This window comes from Manis javanica, chromosome 13 (genome assembly GCF_040802235.1).
Source record: "Manis javanica isolate MJ-LG chromosome 13, MJ_LKY, whole genome shotgun sequence".
In the NCBI taxonomy this organism is placed as follows: domain Eukaryota; kingdom Metazoa; phylum Chordata; class Mammalia; order Pholidota; family Manidae; genus Manis; species Manis javanica.
Window position 1 is genome coordinate 99,011,640 of NC_133168.1, and position 20,831 is coordinate 99,032,470.

General features: G+C 58.4%; 1 protein-coding gene across 17 annotated transcripts in view; it reads left to right on the plus strand.

The window, feature by feature from the left end:
* Window positions 1–20,556, plus strand: part of CELF5 (CUGBP Elav-like family member 5) — a 41,106-nt gene extending 20,550 nt beyond the window's left edge. For 3 of the 17 annotated variants that reach the window (XM_037018125.2, XM_073220606.1, XM_037018134.2), the window contains exons 3-13: window positions 5,062–5,113; window positions 7,019–7,147; window positions 8,419–8,498; window positions 9,738–9,884; window positions 10,484–10,625; window positions 10,709–10,855; window positions 12,356–12,418; window positions 12,714–12,800; window positions 15,265–15,408; window positions 17,314–17,479; window positions 18,682–20,556. In XM_037018125.2, coding sequence (XP_036874020.1) covers window positions 5,062–5,113; window positions 7,019–7,147; window positions 8,419–8,498; window positions 9,738–9,884; window positions 10,484–10,625; window positions 10,709–10,855; window positions 12,356–12,418; window positions 12,714–12,800; window positions 15,265–15,408; window positions 17,314–17,441 — 1,119 coding nt within the window. In that variant the 3' untranslated portion in view covers window positions 17,442–17,479; window positions 18,682–20,556. Of the gene's footprint in view, window positions 1–2,268; window positions 2,484–2,825; window positions 2,955–2,983; window positions 3,128–4,677; window positions 4,898–5,061; window positions 5,114–7,018; window positions 7,148–8,418; window positions 8,499–9,737; window positions 9,885–10,483; window positions 10,626–10,708; window positions 10,856–12,355; window positions 12,419–12,713; window positions 12,801–15,264; window positions 15,409–16,182; window positions 17,278–17,313; window positions 17,480–17,857 lie in introns of those variants that run through there. The other 14 variants (XM_073220605.1, XM_073220604.1, XM_037018135.2 and 11 more) reach the window with 14 other exon arrangements.
* The last annotated feature ends 275 nt before the right edge of the window (window positions 20,557–20,831 follow it).

Sequence of the window (20,831 nt, forward strand, 5' to 3'; positions counted from 1 at the left end):
CTGAGCCCCTCCCCAGGGGTCTCTGCCCAAAGAGGAGCAGCAGCCGCTTGCACGGGGTCTGCCCCGGCGGAAAAGGCCCCCTGCTGGCTCGCGTGCCCGGGCTCACCCGCACGCATAGCCAGGGAGTGAGGGGCCAGAGCTGGCTCATCCTAGAGACCAAGACGGCCACCATCCCTCCCGGCCCCTGCCCCCCAAAGTGTGTGAGTGTGCGTGTGTGTGCGCGCGCGTGAGGGAGAAAGCAGACAGTGTGGCATGTACGTGTCTGTCTTTTTCTGAACCAGGAAGGGAGTGAGCTGGGTCATTTGCTGGCTGTGCGTTCCCTGCCCCTGCACCCCTAGGGCACAGCCGTGCCCCTTGCATAATGCTGCTTTCTGAAGAGCCATGCCCCTCTTTCCTGTTCCTTCCCTGAGTGTGACCGGCAGCATCCATTGGAGATGTAGTTTAATCAAATCTCAGCATTCTGGAATAGGATCCTAAATTGAATAACGGAATCCCAGAATAGATCCCGGAACGGACGGCTGGACCCCAGAATCCACGCGGAGTGGAGGCCTCCTGTTCCAGGGCGCGTTCTCCCCTGGCTGTCAGGACGCAGACAGGCTTCCTCGGAGGTGGAGCGCATCCCGTGCGGGCAGCACTGGGTGCTGCTTCCATCTCCTAGCCCACCAGGGGCTGTGCCACTTGAGCATCTCGGGGCAAGGGACGCCCAGACCTGGAGGCCACCCTGATGCTCATCTGAGCACCCCCACAAAGGGGTGACTTTGTCTGGCTGTGGGTCCCCCCTCCTGAAAGTCCCTCTGTGCACACAGAGGTCTCTGAGGTGGCCCCTCACAGGACCCACGCCCACATCCCATGACGTGGCTCAGAGGCAAGCCAAACCCGAGAATGGGCGAGGGACCCCAAGGCTGCGAATGTCCAAATGACTCAACCTTCCTAGGCCTCTGGTTCCTCATCTGTGAAATGGGATCACTGAAGTGTTTTGGAGATTCTGTGCGGTGATGCATGCCTGGCCCTGAGTTCCAACAGGAGTTTGGCATGTGTGTGCCGGAGGCATGAATGGGGGATCCCAGGCTAGTCCCGCTGCAGGACTCCAGGCCAGTCGGGTGTCTTTCCAAGCCTGTTTGCTCCCCTGAAATGGAGTAGTGTGGACATGTCTGTTCTGCTTTTATGCTAATGTGGAGGACCTGGCACGGTACCCCAAGGGCAGTAGGGAGCCAGGGAAGCATCCAAGCAGGAGAGGGTTTGGCAGAGGTGAGGCTAGAACCTGGGAGGGGAGAGGAGGAGGCTGGAATGGAGGTTTGGGCGGCCCAGATGGGGCCCACTTGGCTTCCTTAACCCTCCCCAACACCTGGAAACAATCCAGCTGGGGTGTTCCTGGGTCCCCATCTTCTAAAGACACAACTTTGCAAATCCATGAGAGCCTTTGGAGCCCCAGCCTTCCACCTGGAGACGCCTGCATTCCCTCCGCACTGGCCTCCGTTTCCCTGTCTGTAATATGCACAGTTCAGACATAACAGGCCCTGTTTCCCAGTGGTGTATGACTTGGTTGAAGTCACCCAGCAAAAGCTGGGGACAGAGCAAGGACTGGATCCCAGTCACTGAATGTGTACCCACCCCAAAGACACAGACACTCCCAGAGCCCACCTGCAGGATTCTTGGCTGGAGGGATGGCAAGGTCCTCAGAGGACTCTGAGGAAGCCCACAGCAGATTGGGTCTGTGCTTCTGGCTTTCTCACCATCTCCAGTCCCTTTCCCATGTGCCCATCTGCTCAATGGAAATGTTTCCATCTCACAAAGATGTTTGGAGATCAAATGAATCAGTGGATGGAGGTATTGCTCCAACATGAGAAACGGTCTCCCCTTCTCCCCCACCAAAACTCCTACTGATACTTCAAAACCCACCGCAGATTTTCCATCTTCTGTGAGGCCCCAAGATAGTCTTTGGCCTTCACTGTTCTCTGCTTTAGGCTCTCCCAGCCCTTGATCCCTCCCTTTGCCCCAACCCTGACCTGCCTCTGTCTCCCCCTCTGATAGACTAGTGGGGTACTTCCTGGAGTTGCAGAATTACTGGTCGTGGGGCGTTCAGGGAATGTTGTTGCATACATGAAAAGAGGGAGGGGGGGCAGGGAAGGGATGCAGCTATGGGGAGCCAGAGAAGGTGGAGGAGGGAGGGAGGGCACTCGGCAGAGACCTCGGTGGGACAGATGGAGAGAGGGAGCCGGAAGGAGGTGGGCAGAGCCAGATGCGCGGCCAAGGGCGACAGGAGGGCTAGGGTGTGGAGAGACCCAGCTCCCCCCTGGCACGCCTCCTTCAGGTTGCGGCGGGCAGCGCCGGCGGGCCGGCCTCTGGCGGGCGGATCGACAGCGCCCGCCGGGGCGTTGGGCGCGGGACCGGGACGTGCGAGCGGCGTGTGCGCGCCTGTGTGCCCAGGGCGGCCGGACGGGCGGCGGCACGTGGATGCCAGCCTGGCGCGCGTCTCCAGGCCGGTGGGTAAGGCGGGCCGCGGGGCGCGGACGGCCGGGCCTGGAGCCTCGGCTTTCGAGTGGGGGGCCAGAGAGGAGGGGGCTGCCCGCCTGGCTTCTCCGGGGCAGATCGGGAACCCCTCCCCCGCGCCGAGCTGACCCGGGAGGGGGAAGGGGCCTCCCAGTTGGCGGCGGAAGGTCCCAGGCCGTGCAGCGGGCGGGGGAGACCGGGAGCAGGTACCCAGGCGGCGAGAATGGGGTGGGAGTGGAGGGTGCTGGGATGGGGGTAGGTTTCCTCCCCGGGGCCCCCCTCCCCCGGCTCATCCATCTCCAGAAGATTATATTTAAATATCTCTTTTGTGCAAGGCAGGAGCTGGGCTCGCCCCTAAGAGGCGGTTTCCATGGCAACAACAATTGCCAGCTTCCGTGTGGTGAATCAGCGTTGCCATGGCAACCCCATCCTCATCTGCCCAAGGTGCTGGGAGTGGGGAGGAGGTGAGGGCCAGCGGAGGCGGGGTGGGAGGGCTGGGGGAGCAGGAGGCTGGAGCTCAGGTGCCCCCTCTTCCCCCATCCCCCTTTGCCGCGCCAGTCTGCCCCCAGCCCCGAAACTGGTCCCGTCAGGTCGAAATCATCTCTCCTGCTTCCAGCCAGTGGGGTGTGGTACCCAGGTGGGGAGACCCAGGGTGTGGGGGGGGAGCCACGGGGGTGAAGGGGGACATGGTTCAGTCCTTTCCCAAGCGGTCGGGATCCCTCTGCGGATGGCTGGGTGGCAGGAATCGGGGACACCGGATGGGTGAGACCGAGGCCTCCCTGGTTCTGGCGCTTCCACAGCTGATTTCAAATTAAGGAGCCCATATGTGTCCAGGACACACACTCAGCAAAGGGGTAGATCTTAGGAGGGGAGGGGCTCGGAGAGGGGTCTCAAGAGCTGGGCCAGGGTCTGGGAGAAGGGGAAGGAGACTTGGGGGTTCAGAGTTGGAGAGGGGTCTCTTCTCATGGGATCGGGTGGAACCCCTAGATTTGAAGTCCAGGAAGCCTTAGTGCCTCGACTCCCCCACCGTGAACTTGGGCAGATGACTTTTCTGGGCCTTCAACATTTTACAAATTTTGACATCTTTAAAATGGGGTGAAAATCGTGCCTCTCTGAAACTTGCTGGGTAACTGTCCTGTGTTGAGGAAACTGACACTTACCAAGCACCTTTTCTGAGTGTTGGTGGGGACCTCCTCTGAGAGTGGCTGACCCCGGGTGGGGGGGGGGCGGGAGAACGCGTTCCGACCCTGGGCCTGGTGTGGAGGGACCAGGTTCCTTTCTGTGCTGGTGGGTGTTGGCCACTCCCTTCCAAACAGTCCAGCTCAGCAAGCTTATCTGATTCTCCCATGTACCCTGCCCTTTGTGAGGTGATGCTGTGGCTCCCAAGCTGGAGGGAGACAAAGCAAGACATAGATGCTTCCCGCCCTGAGCCAGAGGGAGGAGAAACCCAGAGGGTGAAGGGATTGCCTGTGTGGAGTCTTTTGAACTGGATTTTGAAGAATGAGTAGGAGTCTCATGAGAGACACCATGTTGGGGAGACTCTGTCCTAGGACCAGTAGAGAAGCAAATTCCACCTCCATCCCATATACCTCAAGTCTGCTCTCAAATATCCACATTAGCCCATTCCCAATGCCTGGGGAAAATTGGGCTTGGGAATTAGGGGAGAATTTCTTAATTCCCCATCCCCAGTACATAATTTTCAGTACTGGGGATGGGGAGGCAGAAGTGTCCAGAAGAGAGTCCACAGACTGCAGCCTGGTCCCCTCGGGTATGCCAACCCTCCCACCCAGGGCTCAGGGAGCTGACTAAAAGTAGCAGTTACCTTGATGTGTCAATCAGCTACCGCCAAGTAACAAGCAAACCCAGCTGTTGTATCAGTTCATGATTCTGTAGGTCGGTAAGCTTAGGCTGGGCTCAGCTGGGCAGTTCTTCTGCTGGTCTCACCCTGGGGTCGCTCATGCATCTGCCATCAGTTGGGGCTGCACTGGGGCTACCTGGACAGGATCACCTCCCTCCCATGTGCCCTCTGTCAGCTGGGCCCCTCTGTGCACGGGTCTCCTGTCCTCCTGTAGCTCACCTGGGCTTGCCCCTCTGGCAATCTCAGGGCTCCAGGAGTGAAGCTGTGAGGAAGTGAGGCCAAGGCCCAACACCCCCACAACTTCCCTTCCACCACATTCTGTTGGCCAGAGCAAGTCACGTGGCCAAGTGCAGATGGGGAAATGCATTCCAGTTCTTGAGAGGAACTGCGAAGTTGCATCACATACAGGGGCTCAAGGAGTCGGGTCATCTTTGCAATCATTCTGTCACACCTGGGGACACAAGGAGGCTTCCTGGAGGAAGGGATATTGTTACTGGGCTTTGAAGGCAAAGGAAGAATCTTCCAGACAGCATGAGCAGAGCTGTGTAGGTGAGACCATGTGCCATTTGATTTGACTGGGGTGCTAGTTGCCACCGGTTAGTAGGATGCGGAGGCTGGGGAGAAGGGCAGGGGTGCCCAGCAAAGCTCAGGCAAAGCCCCCACCTACGATGCCCCTACTGCCGACCTTGACCACCCCCTCCATCTCTCCACAGATGGCGCGGCCAATCCAGGTGAAGCCTGCGGACAGCGAAAGCCGCGGAGGTAGTTGTCATCTCTCCGTGGCTGCCAGGCTGGGGGTGGGTAGCATGGGGGCGGGAGGGAAAGCCCCTCCACGGCAGGATGCAGCGGTCGCAAGCCTGCTCACACACCTAAGAGTATCGGGCTGAGGCTGCCGGTTGGGGCAGGGGTAGGAGAGCAGGGGCTGTGCCCCTCTGCCTAACCACAGTGCCACTGGGCCAAGAGTCGGGGGTCTGGCCAGGTCCAGCTGCTCTCCCCTACAGCCTGAAACTTGCCACTCCTGTCAGGGTGCAATTATGGGGGCTTCATACACAGAGGGGATGGGGCCTCTAAGGAGCTGCAGGTTGCTTTCTGGGCTGTGTGTGTATGGGTGCACATTCGTGTGTTGGGTCAAGTGCACCTGTATGTGTATGTGAGCATGCACACTCAGGCAGGCCCGCGTGCAGATGTGTGTGTGTGTGCATCCCTGTGTGTGGCTGGTGGGGCGTGGGGGGTGGAGGGGGGTGTGCAGCCTGCTTGTGTGCCCGTCTGTGGTCGGCCTGTGCGTGGGAGTGTATGTTGGAGTGAGTCTGCTGGACTGTTCCAGGCTGGGCGTGTGGGCATGCAGGCGAGCGCCTGGTGTTTGCGTGGGTCTGGACCCACGTGGTGGGGGTGTGCCCATAAGGGGGGATGCTCAGCTGTTCCCAGTGGGACACAAAGCTAGTGGTTCTTGGAGATATTTTCATACACCCTCCCTGACTCAGGTGGATTGGGGGCTGAGGCAGAGCAGCCAGCCTTGGGGTTGGTGTGTGAGCAGGGCTGTTAGGACCCCTGTGTATGTGTAGGAGTCTGGTGAAGTGCTTCTGGGCTGGGAGCCTGTTTTTCCACTTTCCAAGCTGACTGACAGGGTGGGTCAGGGATTAGAGAGGTGGCTCTACGTCCCAATCTCTTTATCCTGTTTGTCTGTGTGTCTGTCTTTCCATACCCCCATTCTCTTTCTCCCCCTCTTTCCATATCTCTGCCTCTCTCCCCTCTCTCTCTGGTTCTCTGCTCCTCTCCATGTGTCTCTGTCTCTTACTGTCTCTCTCTCTCTCTCTCTCTGCCCGCCTAGGTCTCTTTCAGTCTCTCCCTTGCTCTCCTTGTCTCTCTGCCTGACTCTCAGGCTCTCTGCTTCTGCGTCTCCCTCCCTCCCAGCCCCATGAGTGACAGCTGCCAGACAACAGGTTTCCATGGTAACCCAGCTCACCGTCGCGGGGAGGTGAAGCTGCCACGGTCCTGATTACAGGGGATCAGCAGCAATTAGAGAGGGCAGGGTTCCGGTGCCTCACACGGGAGATGCTGGCCCGGACTGGCCCCTGGCCTTACGCTTGGGCAGGTCCCAGCCAGTCTCTAGCCAGGCACCCACCCCACCCCCACCAGATGGGCACTCCAGGCTCCCCGGGCACGTGGTCCTGTGCACACACAGGCCCTCACTCATTCAGCAGGCATTGCTTGCTTGGCCCCTCCTGAGCCCCACCAGGTTGGGCGGGGAGCTCTGCTGGGTCCGCCCCGGGAGGATGCAGGGTTCCTCAGCATCCTGCCTGGGAAGTCTAGATGACAGCAGACAGACAGGCACCCAGGCCAGGCAAGGCAGACCCTAACCCTGGGCTCTCTGAGGGCAAGGGAGGCAGGGATCCTCTCTGCCCAGAGGGTGGGAGAGATGGCGCAGAGGCCCGGAAGGATTGAAGGGAGGGCAATCCAGGCGGGGGCCACGTTGTGAGCAGAGGCCGGGAATGGCACCACGCAGGGGGCGGAAGTGTGGAGAGACCCAGGGCAGGGTAAGCGTGTGGCTGTGGCCTCCCCGCACACGCACAACAGGGGCGCCCTGCATGCACTGCGGCCTCTGCCCTCCATTGGAGGGCCGGAGAAATCCCGGAGGCCAGGACTCGGCTGAGGGGGTGTCTCCGCCCGCAGGGGACCGGAAGCTGTTTGTGGGGATGCTGAACAAGCAGCAGTCGGAGGAGGACGTGCTGCGGCTGTTCCAGCCCTTCGGGGTCATCGACGAATGCACTGTGCTCCGCGGGCCTGACGGCAGTAGCAAAGGTGACCGCGGGCGGCGGGGTGGGGCGCGTGGGGACGGGGCCTGGCCCGCGGAGGGCAGGCTGGGTGGGTGGAGCGAGGCTGGGCCCTTGAAGGAGCAGAGCTGGCTCAGGGGGGCAGGGCAGGGGCGCGGGAGGGCAAGTTGGCTCCAAGGGGCAGGGCAGGGCGGGGCCAGGGCAGGGCGGGGCCAGGCCCTCGGGGCGGGGTCAGTACGTGGGGCCGGCGGCTGGATGGAGGCGGGACTTGATCCAGGGGGCGGGGCCGGGCCCGCGGGAGGCGGGTTGGTGTGGGCGGGGCCCACTGGTGGGCGGGGCTGAGCCGTTGAGAGGACAGGCCTAACTGGGGAGGGGCTTGGCCTTCAGGGGCGGGGCCTGGCACGTGGTGGGAGGGCCGGGTCGGGCCGGCTGAGACTGTGGGGTCCCACCTGGTCCTACCTGTGCGCCCTGTCCGCATGGGGCCGCGCTGCTCACCCGACCGTCCACGGGACCGTCAGTGTGGAGCTGTCTGTGTTCTGTGGCCTGTCTGTCCGATCTGCCCACTCCGCTGGGGGTGACTGCTCAATCATCTCCGACGACTTGTTCCCCTGTGTGCCCACGTGACTCCGACTAGGGGTTCAATGTCACTGCACCTGCGTGTCCTAGTCTCTGTTTTGCCGCCTGCGTGTCCGGATGACCATTTCTGCCTGGTGCTGCGTATGTCTGGTGTTCTCCGGCTGTCTGTCCGCCCGATTCTGCCTGTGGGGCTGGCTGTCTGGGTCACCCCTTCTGGCGATCTTTCATCCCCACGTCTCCAGCTGTGGTCACCTGGTGTATCTGTCTGGGTCTGAGTGTGTCTCTGCCTGCGTGTGCCTGCTGGATCTGTCTGCATTTACCTGATGGCTTGTCATCTCGATTCTGCATATCTGATCACACCTGCTTCTCACGGTGTCCGTGGCTGGCGGGCATTCTCAGAGCCTGGCTCCGTCACTTGTTCTAACGGGCCGGACTCACCTCCCCTCCTGTGAGTTCCTCTGGCTGTGTGTTTGACAGACAGCTCTGGCTGGCTTTCTGATCGCATGGATGACCCACTGGTTGTGTGTGCTCGTTGGGCCCTTTACTGTCCAGCTGTCTGTCTGAACAAGTGGCTGGCTGGCTCTCCTGTCTGACCGTCTGCCTTTCTGGTTGCCTGTGTGGGACACTGACTGGCCATCCAGGGATCCCAGCCTCTCTCGTGTAGCCTCTGCCCACCCCGAGAGACCCTGCTGCCCCTCACCGCATCTCCTTTTCTTGGGGCAGGCTGTGCCTTCGTGAAGTTTTCCTCTCACACAGAGGCCCAGGCGGCCATCCACGCCCTGCATGGCAGCCAGACCATGCCGGTGAGTAGGAGCCGCCCTGGGCCACGGTGGGGGCCATGGGGCAGGGGTGAGGGCACAGGGGCAGAGCGGGCTCTGTCCCACCATCTGGCCATCCAGGAGCCCTGACTCTTCTTCAGAGAGACCACTGGTGAAGAGAGAGGTGCAGCTTCTGACAGTGGTGTGGGTGTGTACATGTGTGTATGAGCATGGGTGTACTGTGTGAGGGTACATGAGTGTGAGCATGCATGATGTGTGTGTGCAAGAGGGTGTCTCAGAGGGGGCTGGACAGGATTTGCTAAGGCCAGCAGGGGGACATGGCAACAAAGATGGGGGTGAGCAGTGGGAACGGGCAGCCCCCAAGGAGGGGAGGACTGGACTGCAATCCCCTGCAGTTGGAAAAGCACAGGATTCCACAGCAGTGGGACCACAGAGGGTGGGAGGGGCCAGGTCGGCTGGAAATGCCCCTTTGGGGTCAGAGTGGGGTGGGGTGGGGGGCAAGATTAGAGCGGGGAGCTTGTGGGTCTGCAGTGGTGAGAGGCTGGGGAGAAGCACCAGGCTTTAGGACTGGCCCTGCTCCCCAGAAAGGAGGCCCCAGGAGCCACCATCACTGTACTTGGGTGCCCTAATCTGCCACAGGGAAGATGGGCCTTGGGGAACCAGCTCCTCCCTGATCTCTGACTTTGGGCTGTTCTCGAAAATGTGTGTGAAGCGCAGGGCGGGCTAGAGCCGCCCTCTTTTGCTCTCTAGGTCCTCAGGCAGCAGTTCTAGGCCCTGGAGGAGCAGGAGTCAGCTCAACACAGGCCACGCTTTCCTTGCCCAGAGCTGCCCGCTGGAGTGCCTGGGGGGGGGGGCAGCAGGGAGTGAGCTGGCCATCAGAGGGGGCATGTCAGCCTCTCTGGTGGTTGGAGTGTCACCTGTTCTCAGGTGACAATTATAGCACCCCCATTGTTCCTCTCCAGCGGTTGGATCCTCCACCTGGTTTTGAGAGCGTGGCAGACAGTCAGGGTCCTACACTGTTCCCCAGATAGAAACCCCTGGGCCCGGACGCCCCACCTGTGCCACACAGGTGACTGCACGATCAGATGAGGGACCCGGGATGTTGATCTCCGAGCCGTTCTCGCTGTGGTATCTGGGTCCTGTGGCTATATGCCCGTGGTGTCTGCACCCCTGAGCCGAAGGCCCCAGCTGGTGTGGTGCCGGGAATCCCAGTGTCTTGGCTACCACCCTCCTTTCCCTCCCTGCCTGCCGCTGCCCCTGCAGGGTGCCTCCTCCAGCCTGGTGGTCAAGTTTGCTGACACGGACAAGGAGCGAACGCTGAGGCGCATGCAGCAGATGGTGGGCCAGCTGGGCATCCTGACGCCGTCCCTCACCCTGCCCTTCAGCCCCTACAGTGCCTACGCCCAGGCTGTGAGTGACCCAGCAGACACTCGTTGTCTCCAGCAGGGCTCCTGAGGCCGCTCCGGGGGTCTGGCTCAGTCTACCATCTATTCTGTGTTGAGGGCTCCTGCCTCTTTGCCCATCTTTGTCTCTTGTCCAATCTCTCTGACTCAACGGTCCTATTCTGGCTGTGGCTGAGCTCCTAAATCCAGGCTGACTTCTGAGCCCCAACCCCAGCTGAGACTCACCATGAGACTGAGCCCCCAGCCCAGGCAGAATCCCAACTCTGAACTGACATGACACCCTCTTGTACACACAACACACACACGCCATGCACTCCCATGCTCAGCGCCTACATCCAGGCCCAGCCTCAAACCCACACAGGGCATCTAAATCCAGGCTGCCTCTACCCTGAGACCCGACCCTGGCTAAGGTCAGTGCTGGCTGGTCCCTGATCTGAGACCAAGCCCAAATTCCTGAGACCTGATCCTAGACTGAGCCCCAGTTCCTAACTGAGCCCCGACTCTGGCCTGAGGCAGTTACCGGAGGACCAGGTCTGCCCCCATGAGTGATGATCTCAGGGCAGGCGCCATCCCAACTGCACACACTTACCCCCTCTCCGCCCCCAGCTTATGCAGCAGCAGACCACGGTCCTGTCCACCTCGGGCAGCTACCTGAGCCCCGGCGTGGCCTTCTCACCCTGCCACATCCAGCAGATTGGCGCCGTCAGCCTTAATGGGCTGCCTGCCACGCCCATCGCCCCCGCCTCTGGTGAGAGTCCACCAGGGACCCATGGACGGGTGGGCAGGGAGGGGGCAGGTCCAGGCTCCCCATGACACTCTTCCACTCCACAGGGCTGCACTCGCCCCCACTGCTTGGTACCACCGCTGTGCCCGGCCTTGTGGCTCCCATCACCAATGGCTTTGCTGGTGTGGTGCCATTCCCTGGCGGGCACCCCGCCCTAGAGACCGTGTATGCCAATGGCCTTGTGCCCTACCCAGGTAACTCGGGTGGTCCCCTGGGGCCTAGGAGAGTGGCGGGGAGCAGGAAGGGTGCCTCTGGGACTAGCATGAGTCCCTTTACCATGGTGCCCAGGGAACAGTGGGGCAGGATGAAGGGAGCCTCAGCTGAATAGATGTCAACTGTGGGCACAGAGAAAGAGGCTGTAGCAGGGTGATCAAACATAAGCGCTTTATGTCTGGACATTGCTGGGCTTAAATTCCAGTTGAGTGACCCTGGGTGGTTTCTTTAAGTTTCTGAGGTTGTTTGCTCATCTGAGAAATGGGACAGATCATCTCTTGAGGTTATACTGGCAATGAAATCAGTATGAAAACACTTAACACATCACTTGTACCAAAACTGGCACCATCAATCTTTAATCATTAGCATTTGGGAGGCTATCAGTACCCGCATTCACCCACTCATTCAGTACTGACCACACACAGCTGTGGGCTGGGCCCTGCCTCCGTGAAGCCGAGAGCCCAGCTCTCCCTACCCTACACCACGGTTTCAGGGTGAGCATCTTTCAACAACTTGCTTATGTAAAGTAAGTCATCTGTGTTTCTCCACTGAGGAAGATTTGTTTCTTTTCATTTCGAAATGATTGAAGCTTACAGGGAGTTTAAAAATTGGTACAGAGAGGTCCCAGGACCCCTTGCCCCTTTTCCCCTGATGCTGACATCTTACATAACCTTAGTACAGTGTCAGACCTGGGAAGAAACTGACATTGGTACAGGACAATGAACCCAACAGGAGACGGAGATCTGATTCAGATTGCACCACATTATACAGGCACTAGTGTGTGTGTGTGTGTGCACGTGTGTGCCATTTTATCACAGGTAACATACATGTAACCATAACCAGGATACAGAACTACTGTGTCTCCACAAAATGATTCGTTCATGGGACCTTTTTAGAGTCACACCCCCCACCCCCGCCTCTACCCTGTCCTCTAGCGACCTCTCTCCAATTGAGCAGAATCTTTTGTCTGGATTTTCCCTTGACGCTCACTCTGGGGATCTGGACTACCTCTCCCCACCTACCACACACCCACAGAAGGTCCCAGCCACAAGGGAGGTCCACAGGGTGCCATGAAGTGTCGGGAAGGAGAGAGGGGAAGGGACAGTGATGCGCGGTGATCTGCGGCAGAGGTCTGAGATCCTGGGGAATTTAGAGAACAGCGGGGAGGCACAGGAGGGCGCAGGGCAGGGACAGAGAGAGATGGACTGATGGGTAAATCTGGCGGCAGTCCTGTTTGGCTTCTGCCATTTCCTATCTGCGTGGCCCTGTGCCAGTTGCTTCACCTTTCTGATCCTCAATGGCTTCATCTCTCTGGGTCTCAGTTTCTCCACCTGTAAAATAGGGGTCATACCTGTAAACCAGTTACGCAGAGGGTGAAGCTGGGGCGGGTGCCTGTTGCTCTCCTTCCGGCACTTAAGGATGGGGGTGGATGGAAGACGTCTGCTGCCCCGCCCCACTGAGCCCCTCCGTCTGCCCCGCAGCTCAAAGCCCGACCGTGGCTGAGACCCTCCATCCTGCCTTCTCCGGAGTCCAGCAGTACACAGGTAGGGAGGCAGCCGGGCCCCGCCCCACTTCCTCGAGCGCCTGGCCACGCCCCCACGGTGCCGTCCTCTCATTGGTCCCTCTTGTGCATAGCCATTACCACTGCTGGCCCTGGCCCAATCCAACTATTGGCCACACCTCCTTCCCGCCCCCAGCGTCTGGCCACACCCCTGTCCTGCCCTTTCTCAGCCACAGTCCCGCCCCGCCCATACCCTGCACGGTCCCGTCCCTCCATGGCCCCGCCCCGCCGCCCCTGCCGGCCTCACGCCTGCGCCTGTCTCGCCCCGGTTTCCGCAGCCATGTACCCCGCCGCGGCCATCACGCCCATTGCGCACAGCGTCCCCCAGCCGCCACCCCTCCTGCAGCAGCAGCAGCAGCGAGAAGGTGAGGGGCCGCGACCCCCTGGGCAAGCCCCGGCCCCATAGGGAGAACGGCGACCCCACCACCGCCAGCCCCCTCTCTCCAGGCCTGGACAATTTGCTGAAATTTTGGAGAGGAAACTCGTTTTGAGTTTGGGGGTGGGGTGATGAGGTATCTGGTGTAAACTGAGGCCTCCCCAGTAAAGTCGAGGGAGGGGGGAGTTAGACTACGGAGTCGGACAAGGTAAAGTTGAATCCCCCCAGTTCGGACGCGTGGCCGCATGGCGCCCCGTGCCTCAGTTTCCTCATCTCCAGCACGGGGGCCCACCCGGGACGTGAGCAGCGGCGGCTCCTGACACACACAGGCGCTCAAGCACCCGGAGAGCCCGTCCTCTTTGTAAATCAGCCGCTGGGTGTGGGGGCAGAAGGTGGGGAGAGGTGACCAGCCAGGAGGCCCAAACGACCCCGTGGCAAGCCCGCAGTGGGCCCGGCCCGCAGGCTGAGTTCTTTGAGGTTCTGCCCAATTTCTCATTGGCCTTGGCCTGTGGAAGGAGGCCCCTTGCCAGGTGCAGGAGCCAAGCTTTGGAGGGGAGCCCTAGGCAGGGGGAAGGAGGGGTCCCAGGCTCTGCCCCTTCCTCCATCAGATATCCAGATATCGTGTCTCCAGGGCGCTCTGCGCTCTGCGTTTGGAGTCAAAGACAGCAGCAGCCATTACCAGGCCTTTTGCAGGATCCCCTCCACACCTGCCCCCGGCCCCCCATAGGGTGGGGCCAGGGGGATCTCAGCTGCCTCTGGTCATTGTCCTGTGGACGGCTGGGACCTGGATGTCTCCCTCTGGGCCCCTTCTCCTACGTGCCTTATCCTGGACTGAGTGGGTAAAAGCTAGTTCAAATGTAGCTATGCTGGCACAACTCGTATGTGGTTTCTTAAAATCAGCATAATTTGCAAAACTTGGTAACAAAGCCACAAGGCTTTGGGGGACTGGCTCTGGAGCCTACCATTTCAAAAACTCTGACTGTGACATGTCAAAGAAACAAAGACAAGACCCTAATAAAAAGGGGAGCACGGTGGTGTGCATGCCAGAAGGCTAAGAAATACACAAGCACCACAGTACATTGGCACCTGAGCTGGGAAAAGACCTAAAGTTTATACGTGGTTGTCCTGCATGAGTTACCGTGAGATGGTGGAAAGAGGCTTGTCTGAAATCAGACAGATTTGTAACCCCAGACAGGGACGGATGTAGCTTGTAATACACTTGGGGGGCTCAGGAAGCGGGTAGGCGTTGGAGGTGTGTGTGTGTGTGTGTGTGTGTGTGTGTGTGTGTGTGTGTGTTACAGTTTTCTGTTTTCACCGAGTGTTTCCCGGAAACGAGGTAGCACAGAAGCAAACATGCACTCCATGTTACACTCAAAATTGTTCTGTAACGTGTTTATTAATCATATTGGAACACATTTGATTTTTAAAGTGTAAAAGCAGATCTGCAGCAGATCTGTCATCCTAATCGGGAAGGTGAGGGGTGGGTATGAATGCGCTGTCTTGGACCCTGAATTTTCCCAGGTGGGGAATACTATTTTCGAGTGGTTTGGGGGTTGCTCTTGTTTGTGGGGGGCAGGGGAGAAGGTCATCTGTAGCTTTGGGATGAGAGGCAGTTTTGAGGACTATTCGTGACTTTGGATAAAATCATGGTTTTTAAATACCATTATGATTTATAGTTTTATGCCAGTCATGCATTGGGGGTTATTGGGGAGAGGATGGTTTTGAGGGCTAGTTGTGCTTTAAAAAATTATTTCTAGTTGACACAGTGCACCATTTCAAAATTCTGTGGTTTCAGGATGTCTGGGGTTTGGGACTGGAGAATTATCCTTTTGTTTTACTAGATTTTATTTTTGCATCACCTGAGTTGTGAAAAGAATCCAAGGTTTGGAGGATTAGCCAAGGTTTTGAAAAATATCTGGATAGTTAGGGTTTGGGACCGGGGAACTGCTTGTCTTATTTTATTCTGAGATCATCAGATTTCTAACAAATGAACGGGTTATTTTAAAACCAGTTTTAAACTTACAGAGTTATGTCGAATACGGTACAACGTCTTGTACACCTCCGCACAGCTCACCTGACTTTTGATCCCAAGTTTGGGGTTTAGGGATTTTCAAGGGGCTTGGGGGTTGTCTGGGATTGTTGGACTGTCTGGGGTCTGGCGTGGAGGGATTTCTCTCAGTTTTGGGTGGTAGGGGTCAGCTGAATTTTGTAAATTCTCTGGGGCCTGAGGCTTATCCAGGTTGGAGGACCCAAGTGTGGGATTATATAGACAAGGGACCAGCACACCCTGCCGCCCCTCCCCACTCTTTCCACACCCCTTCTTTCCTGGTGTCCCAGGCACGCCTCTCCTGACAGCTGGAGATGCCACACGTGGGCTCCGGACCACAGCCCTCCCCCGGGGGGTCCGCCTCCTCTCCTTGGGGGCTTTATGTCTTTCTCTCCCCTACCTGCAGGTCCCGAAGGCTGTAACCTGTTTATCTACCACCTCCCCCAGGAGTTTGGAGACACGGAGCTGACCCAGATGTTCCTGCCCTTCGGCAATATCATCTCCTCCAAGGTGTTTATGGATCGGGCCACCAACCAGAGCAAATGTTTTGGTAAGTGCCTGCTGCCTCCGCCCTGGATGGGGGAGGGAGGGTGTGGTCAGCCACGAAGCACGTCTGGCCCAAAAGAACCCTATTCATAATCAGAGTGAGCATTATTAAGCACCTGCTGTGTGCCAGGCACTGTGCCAGGTGCTGGTACACAGAGTGAAGGAAGCCCACAAAAATCCTTACCCTCAGAAAGCTCTCAGTCTTGCCGCACCGTCCCACGGAACTCTCTGTGACGATGGAAATGTCCTCTGTCCCTGCTGTCCGAGCCGCCATCCCCATGTAGCTACTGAGCCCTTGAAATGTTGCCAGTGTGACCAAAGGCCTGAATTTTTAATTTTAGTTAATCTTAATGAATTTGAGTTTAAATAACTGCCCATGGACAGTGACTACAGAATTGAAAAGCACAGGTTTAGGGGAAGAAGATAGAAAGAAACAAATGCAGGATACAAGCCAGCGAGTCATAAAGGGTATGAAGCAAAATAAAACCAGTAATGAAGTTTAGAGACTGATAGGAAGAGGCAGTGTTTGAGCTGGGGCTGGAATGAGGAGGAGCCGGCCATGGGGAGATCTGGGGGGCAGAGTTCTAGGCAGAGGGCACAGCCGTGCAAAGGTGCTGGGGCAGCACGGGACCTGGTGTGTTGGGGGAACAATGAGGGGGCCTGTGTGGCTGGAGCAGAGTGGGTGAGGGGGAGATAGGGAGCAGGGGAAGGCAGGGAGGGGAAGGGCAAGCTGTGCAAGACCTGGGGGACCTCAGGAGAGACTCCCTTGTTCCCAGAGACGGAGGAAATTAAGGATCGGAGAAGCCCTTCAACTTGTCTGAAGCCACACAGCAGCAAAGAGGCAGAACCTAGATTAGAATCGTTCTGTTTGACTCCAAAATCTGGCCTCTTGATCCCACCCTCACCTATTTGAAGAGACAACTCTTGACTGTTTATTAAGCACCTCCTGTATATACTCAATATCCAGTCATAAAAGGGGAGAATTGTCCCAATTTACGGAGAGAAGACTCACGCGACATGCTTAGGTCCACTCAGCAAGTAAGAGACCCCAGCTGGTGCCCAGGCCCCCTCCTCAGTGTCCTGCTTCCAGGAGGAAGAGGTGAATTGTGGAGCGAAGCCCCGTCACTTTCAACAACGAGGGGGTCATAAGCCGCCTCTGAGCCTCAGTTTAGTCATCTGTGTAATGGTTGGGGCGGTCAGATGGGATAATAGATACGAGGACTCACCCCGCCCAGCTCCCAAATGCCCAAGGGCCCCCCAGAGACTTCAGCAAGACCTCTGAGCCTATCAGAGGAGACACACCCTGTGACCCCACCAGCCTTCCAGGCCGAGAGGTGACAGGCAGGAGGCAGGAGTCGGTTTCCTGGCCTTGAGGTGGCCAGCCAGGGAATTTGGCCTGCGGGAAGATTGAGGGGAGGCTGTCCTGGGGCCTGGGGAAGGGACTGGCCATAGAGAAACTGACTGACAAAGAGGAGGAGAGAGACAGAGAGAGCGATGGGAAGGGAGGGATGGAGGGACGGAGAGGTAAGGACAGACACACACGCACAGACAAGACCCCGGATGAAGATGAACAGGTGCCGCAGAGGAGGCCAGGCCGCGGTTCAGGGCCTGGAAGGAGCCAGGCACCCAGGGGGGCAGGGAGGGAGACCGGGACCCCCAGAGGCCCCACCTGCCCTCCACACCAATGCGAAGGCTCAGCGCAGGTGAGGGGTGAGCAGCCCACCCCCCAGCGGGTGTCAGAACGAGGCCAGGGTTGCTGCGCGTCCTCCGGCAGCGGTCCCAACGCCCGGGGCCCACACGCCCCGCCCCCAAGGTTTCGCGGGCCCGGAGGCCAGGGCTGCAGCAGCGCCGGAGCGAGCAGAGGACGCCTGCGTTGCCCACCATCGCGGCCCCACCCCGGTCTCCGCAGGCTTCGTGAGCTTTGACAACCCGGCCAGCGCACAGACGGCCATCCAGGCCATGAACGGCTTTCAGATCGGCATGAAGAGACTCAAGGTGCAGCTGAAGCGGCCCAAAGACCCCGGACACCCCTACTGAGCGTGCCACAACCGCCCGGAGCCGCGGGCGGGGCCCAGGTGAGCCGCCAGGCGGCCCCGCCCGCCCTTCACCCCACCCGCCCCGCTCCTGTCTGCACCCGCTCCCCATTCTAAAGGCCCTCCCCAGGCTGGGGTGGGGGGCGCTGTTGCAGGAGGCTTGCTGTGCTCGGGGCTGGGGCAGAGGGTGGGATGGGGGGGCAGGGTGGGTGGTTAAGGGAATCCTTCCTGAAGAAGGCTTTGAAAGATGAATAGAAGTTCCCCGAGAGGCCAGGTTTGGAAGGGGTGGGGTGCGCTGTGGGGCGGGGCTTCTGTCCTGCCCTGTGAACCTCCCAGCGGGGCCCCTGTCGTAGCTCCTCAGTCGGTGTAATTTGTAACCTCGGGCTGATGGGAAACTGGAATGTTTGCCCCACCCACCAGCATACCCCTCAGAAAAACACCCCCAAACAGACACGTCCCCAAGAGTGTATTTCACCGTCAGAGCCAACAACCTTACCAACTAATCACCTTCTTTGGGAAACGAAGTGAGCCTCGGGGGCCGAGGGAGCCTTGTAATTGACCTCACGCCTTGACCAGCCTCACCTGTGAAGTGGCTAATGGAAGTTGCCTTCCCGGTGGCCGGGGAGAACGCACCCGGGGACGCGGTGTTTTCCCAGCCGAGCCCAGGACCCGCCACCTGGGAAGCTTTCGGGCATTCCTTTGGATTTTTTTATTTGCCTTTACCGCCATCGCCGCCGTCATCAGTGCACCTTGCCTGGGGTCCGGCACCAAGTAGCTGCTCAGTTGGGGCCTGCGCCTGCTTTGCAAACCCTCTCGGGTCTGTACCCGCAGATTCGAGCACATCCAGTCCCGGATCGGGCAACGAACAGGCGCCCGGTGCTCTTTGAACGCTCCAGGACAGCAGACTCTCACTGAGCACCTACTGTGTGCTGGGCACCATGTCCAGAGTTTGGGGACCCAGCTGCGGGGGAACAGGCGGGGCAGGGGTGGGGGAGGCTGCCTCCACGGAGCTTCAGTGGCAGGAGTGGGGCCCAGGGCACAGAGATAAGCAGAAATTTCCGCGACCCTGAGTCCCTTCCAAGCTCGGTTTGTCAGCCTCCAAACCCCAAAATGGACTCTGAAAAGATTGGGGCCCTTGGGGGCCCGGACCCCAGCCTGGCCAGGGCAAGGGGGTGGGTGGGAGGCGATGTCGGCCTGCGCGCCCCCCCCATCACGGCTCCTAACGCCCCTCCCTTCTCCACCAGGTGAGGGGCCTTCCCACCCGAGGGTTTCCCGCTTCCAACTGATCCAGGACTTTTCCGTAAATTACAACCGAGTTTGGACACCAGCCCTCCCTCTCCCACCTCCCCTTGCCCCCTCCCCAAAATGTGAAACGCTACCGAAGGCCACAGAGAGCGGGCAGAGGGCTTTGTGGTCTGCCCCGGCGTCGGGGGCCTCAGCTGGGGGCCCGAGGGGCTCACCGTCCCCTCCTTGGTGGCTTTCCCAAATGCAATCGCAACTTTTCCTATATATATATATACGTATATATATAGAGCTATAGACAGTATATATATTTTTTGAGTATAGATCACGGGACCAAACTTTTCCGACTTCCTTCCATCCAAGAGAAGGTGACCAGGGGCCGGTCACTCAGCAGGGACAGAGAGGGGCTGCGGGTGGCCGGGCAGCCCGGTGTCTCCGCGCTTCCTGCTGCCACGTGGGACCAGGGTGCCAGAGGAGCACTGGGCGTCACCAGCCGGCACGATATACCTCCACGACTTTGGCCCCTGCCACTGACCGCTCCCGAGGGCCTTCGGGCTCAGCCAGCTTGAGTGTCCCTGGTCCTCGCTGCAGCTTCCGGAACCTCCTTCCACCCCCCCTTGTCCCAGGGCCCTGCCTTCCCCGGATGTAGGCACAAGAGAGACCCCCCCTGGCCTCCCCCCAAGTCATAGCCTTACTCATGTGACCAATAGCCCTTAGCTTTCCGTCGGGGGGGTGGGGGGGACGCGCAGGGTTGGGGGCAGCCCCCCTGCCCTCACGCCCCCTCCCAAGGGCAGGCGGCCACCCTCCCTGCCTTCGGATCACCAGCCTGGAATTCACGATCTCATGACCGAGGTTGGCGCACGCGATGGGCAAGCCCAGCCTGCACTGGTCAGACTCCCCTTTACCAGAGATACCTCTACCAAGAAAAGAGTTTTTGGTTGTTTTTTTTCTTTTAATTTTGGTCTTTCTGAGCAGGTACAAAGAAGACAAAAACGGGGAAAAGGACTCACACGGCAAAGCATTTTTGTTTCCTAGTTGGGGCGGGAGGGAGAGCTTGTGGGTGCCTCTGTACAGCTGCCCAAACCGTGAAAAACGCACCTTGAAGCACAGTCAAGTTTGTTCGGACGTCCGGCGGGGCCTCTCGCCAAAGGAGGCGCCAGAGGACTTAACTAAGCTCAAGAAAAAAAAAAAATTTGTAAAGAAAAAACATTCCCTCCGTTTCTACCAAAATGTGTTGATCAACCCAGAAAAAAACAAACAAAAAAAACAAACAAAAAAAGAAGAAAAAAAAAACACGTAACAAAAAAAAAAATCTTCTGACCGACTTGTTTCGATATTCCAGAGTTTGATGATTGTTCCGAGACACTCTCTAGCGTGCCTGTGTCCCGTGTGTCTGCGTGTGCAAACGTGTGCTCAGGGGCCTCGAGGGGGCCTCGTCTGTGTCCCCAGCGCCGGCCCAGCCCCCCCGCCGGGCCTGCTTGGGAGTGTGTGCTGGTGTGCAGTGGTGTGTACCCTTCTGGTCCATGTTTACTGGCTGTAAATACCATTTTTATACTCCACGTCGAAGACCTACGTGATTTGTACGATGTACTTTATTTCTGCTACGAGTAATTTCACAAAGTTTCAACTTGCAAATCGACTTTTGGAAACAAACCGCCACATACTCACATACACACATCCTCCCCCACCAAGAAAGACAAGACAAGGGCTGAGAGGGACCTTTGGGTTGACTTGGTTTGAATTCTGGGGCTGGGGAGGTCCTTGTCCCTGTGGCGTGTTTCAGGTGAGAAGCTGGAAGCATCATTTTAATGTCCAAAACGCCTCTCTCTGGTCTGGAGAAACTGAAAGTTTATTTAATAAAAGTTTTACTTGCTAAAGGGCTGAGTCCTCTTATTTGCAGTCCTTTGCCAGGAAAGGCCCCATGCGCCTAAGCTAGACAAGAATCAGGTTTAGAGTTGGGATGTGGGAGGAGATAGTCAGAGAAGGAAGGTCTGACATTCCCTTAGCCAACATTCCATCAGATTCATCTGGAACTTGAAAAAGTGGGGTGGTGTTCTTTCTCAGGAAGAGCAGGTGCTCGAGTCTGTCAGCTCACACACTTGTTTATTCATTCAACAATCATTTACTGAACACCTACTACAAGTCTGACCTC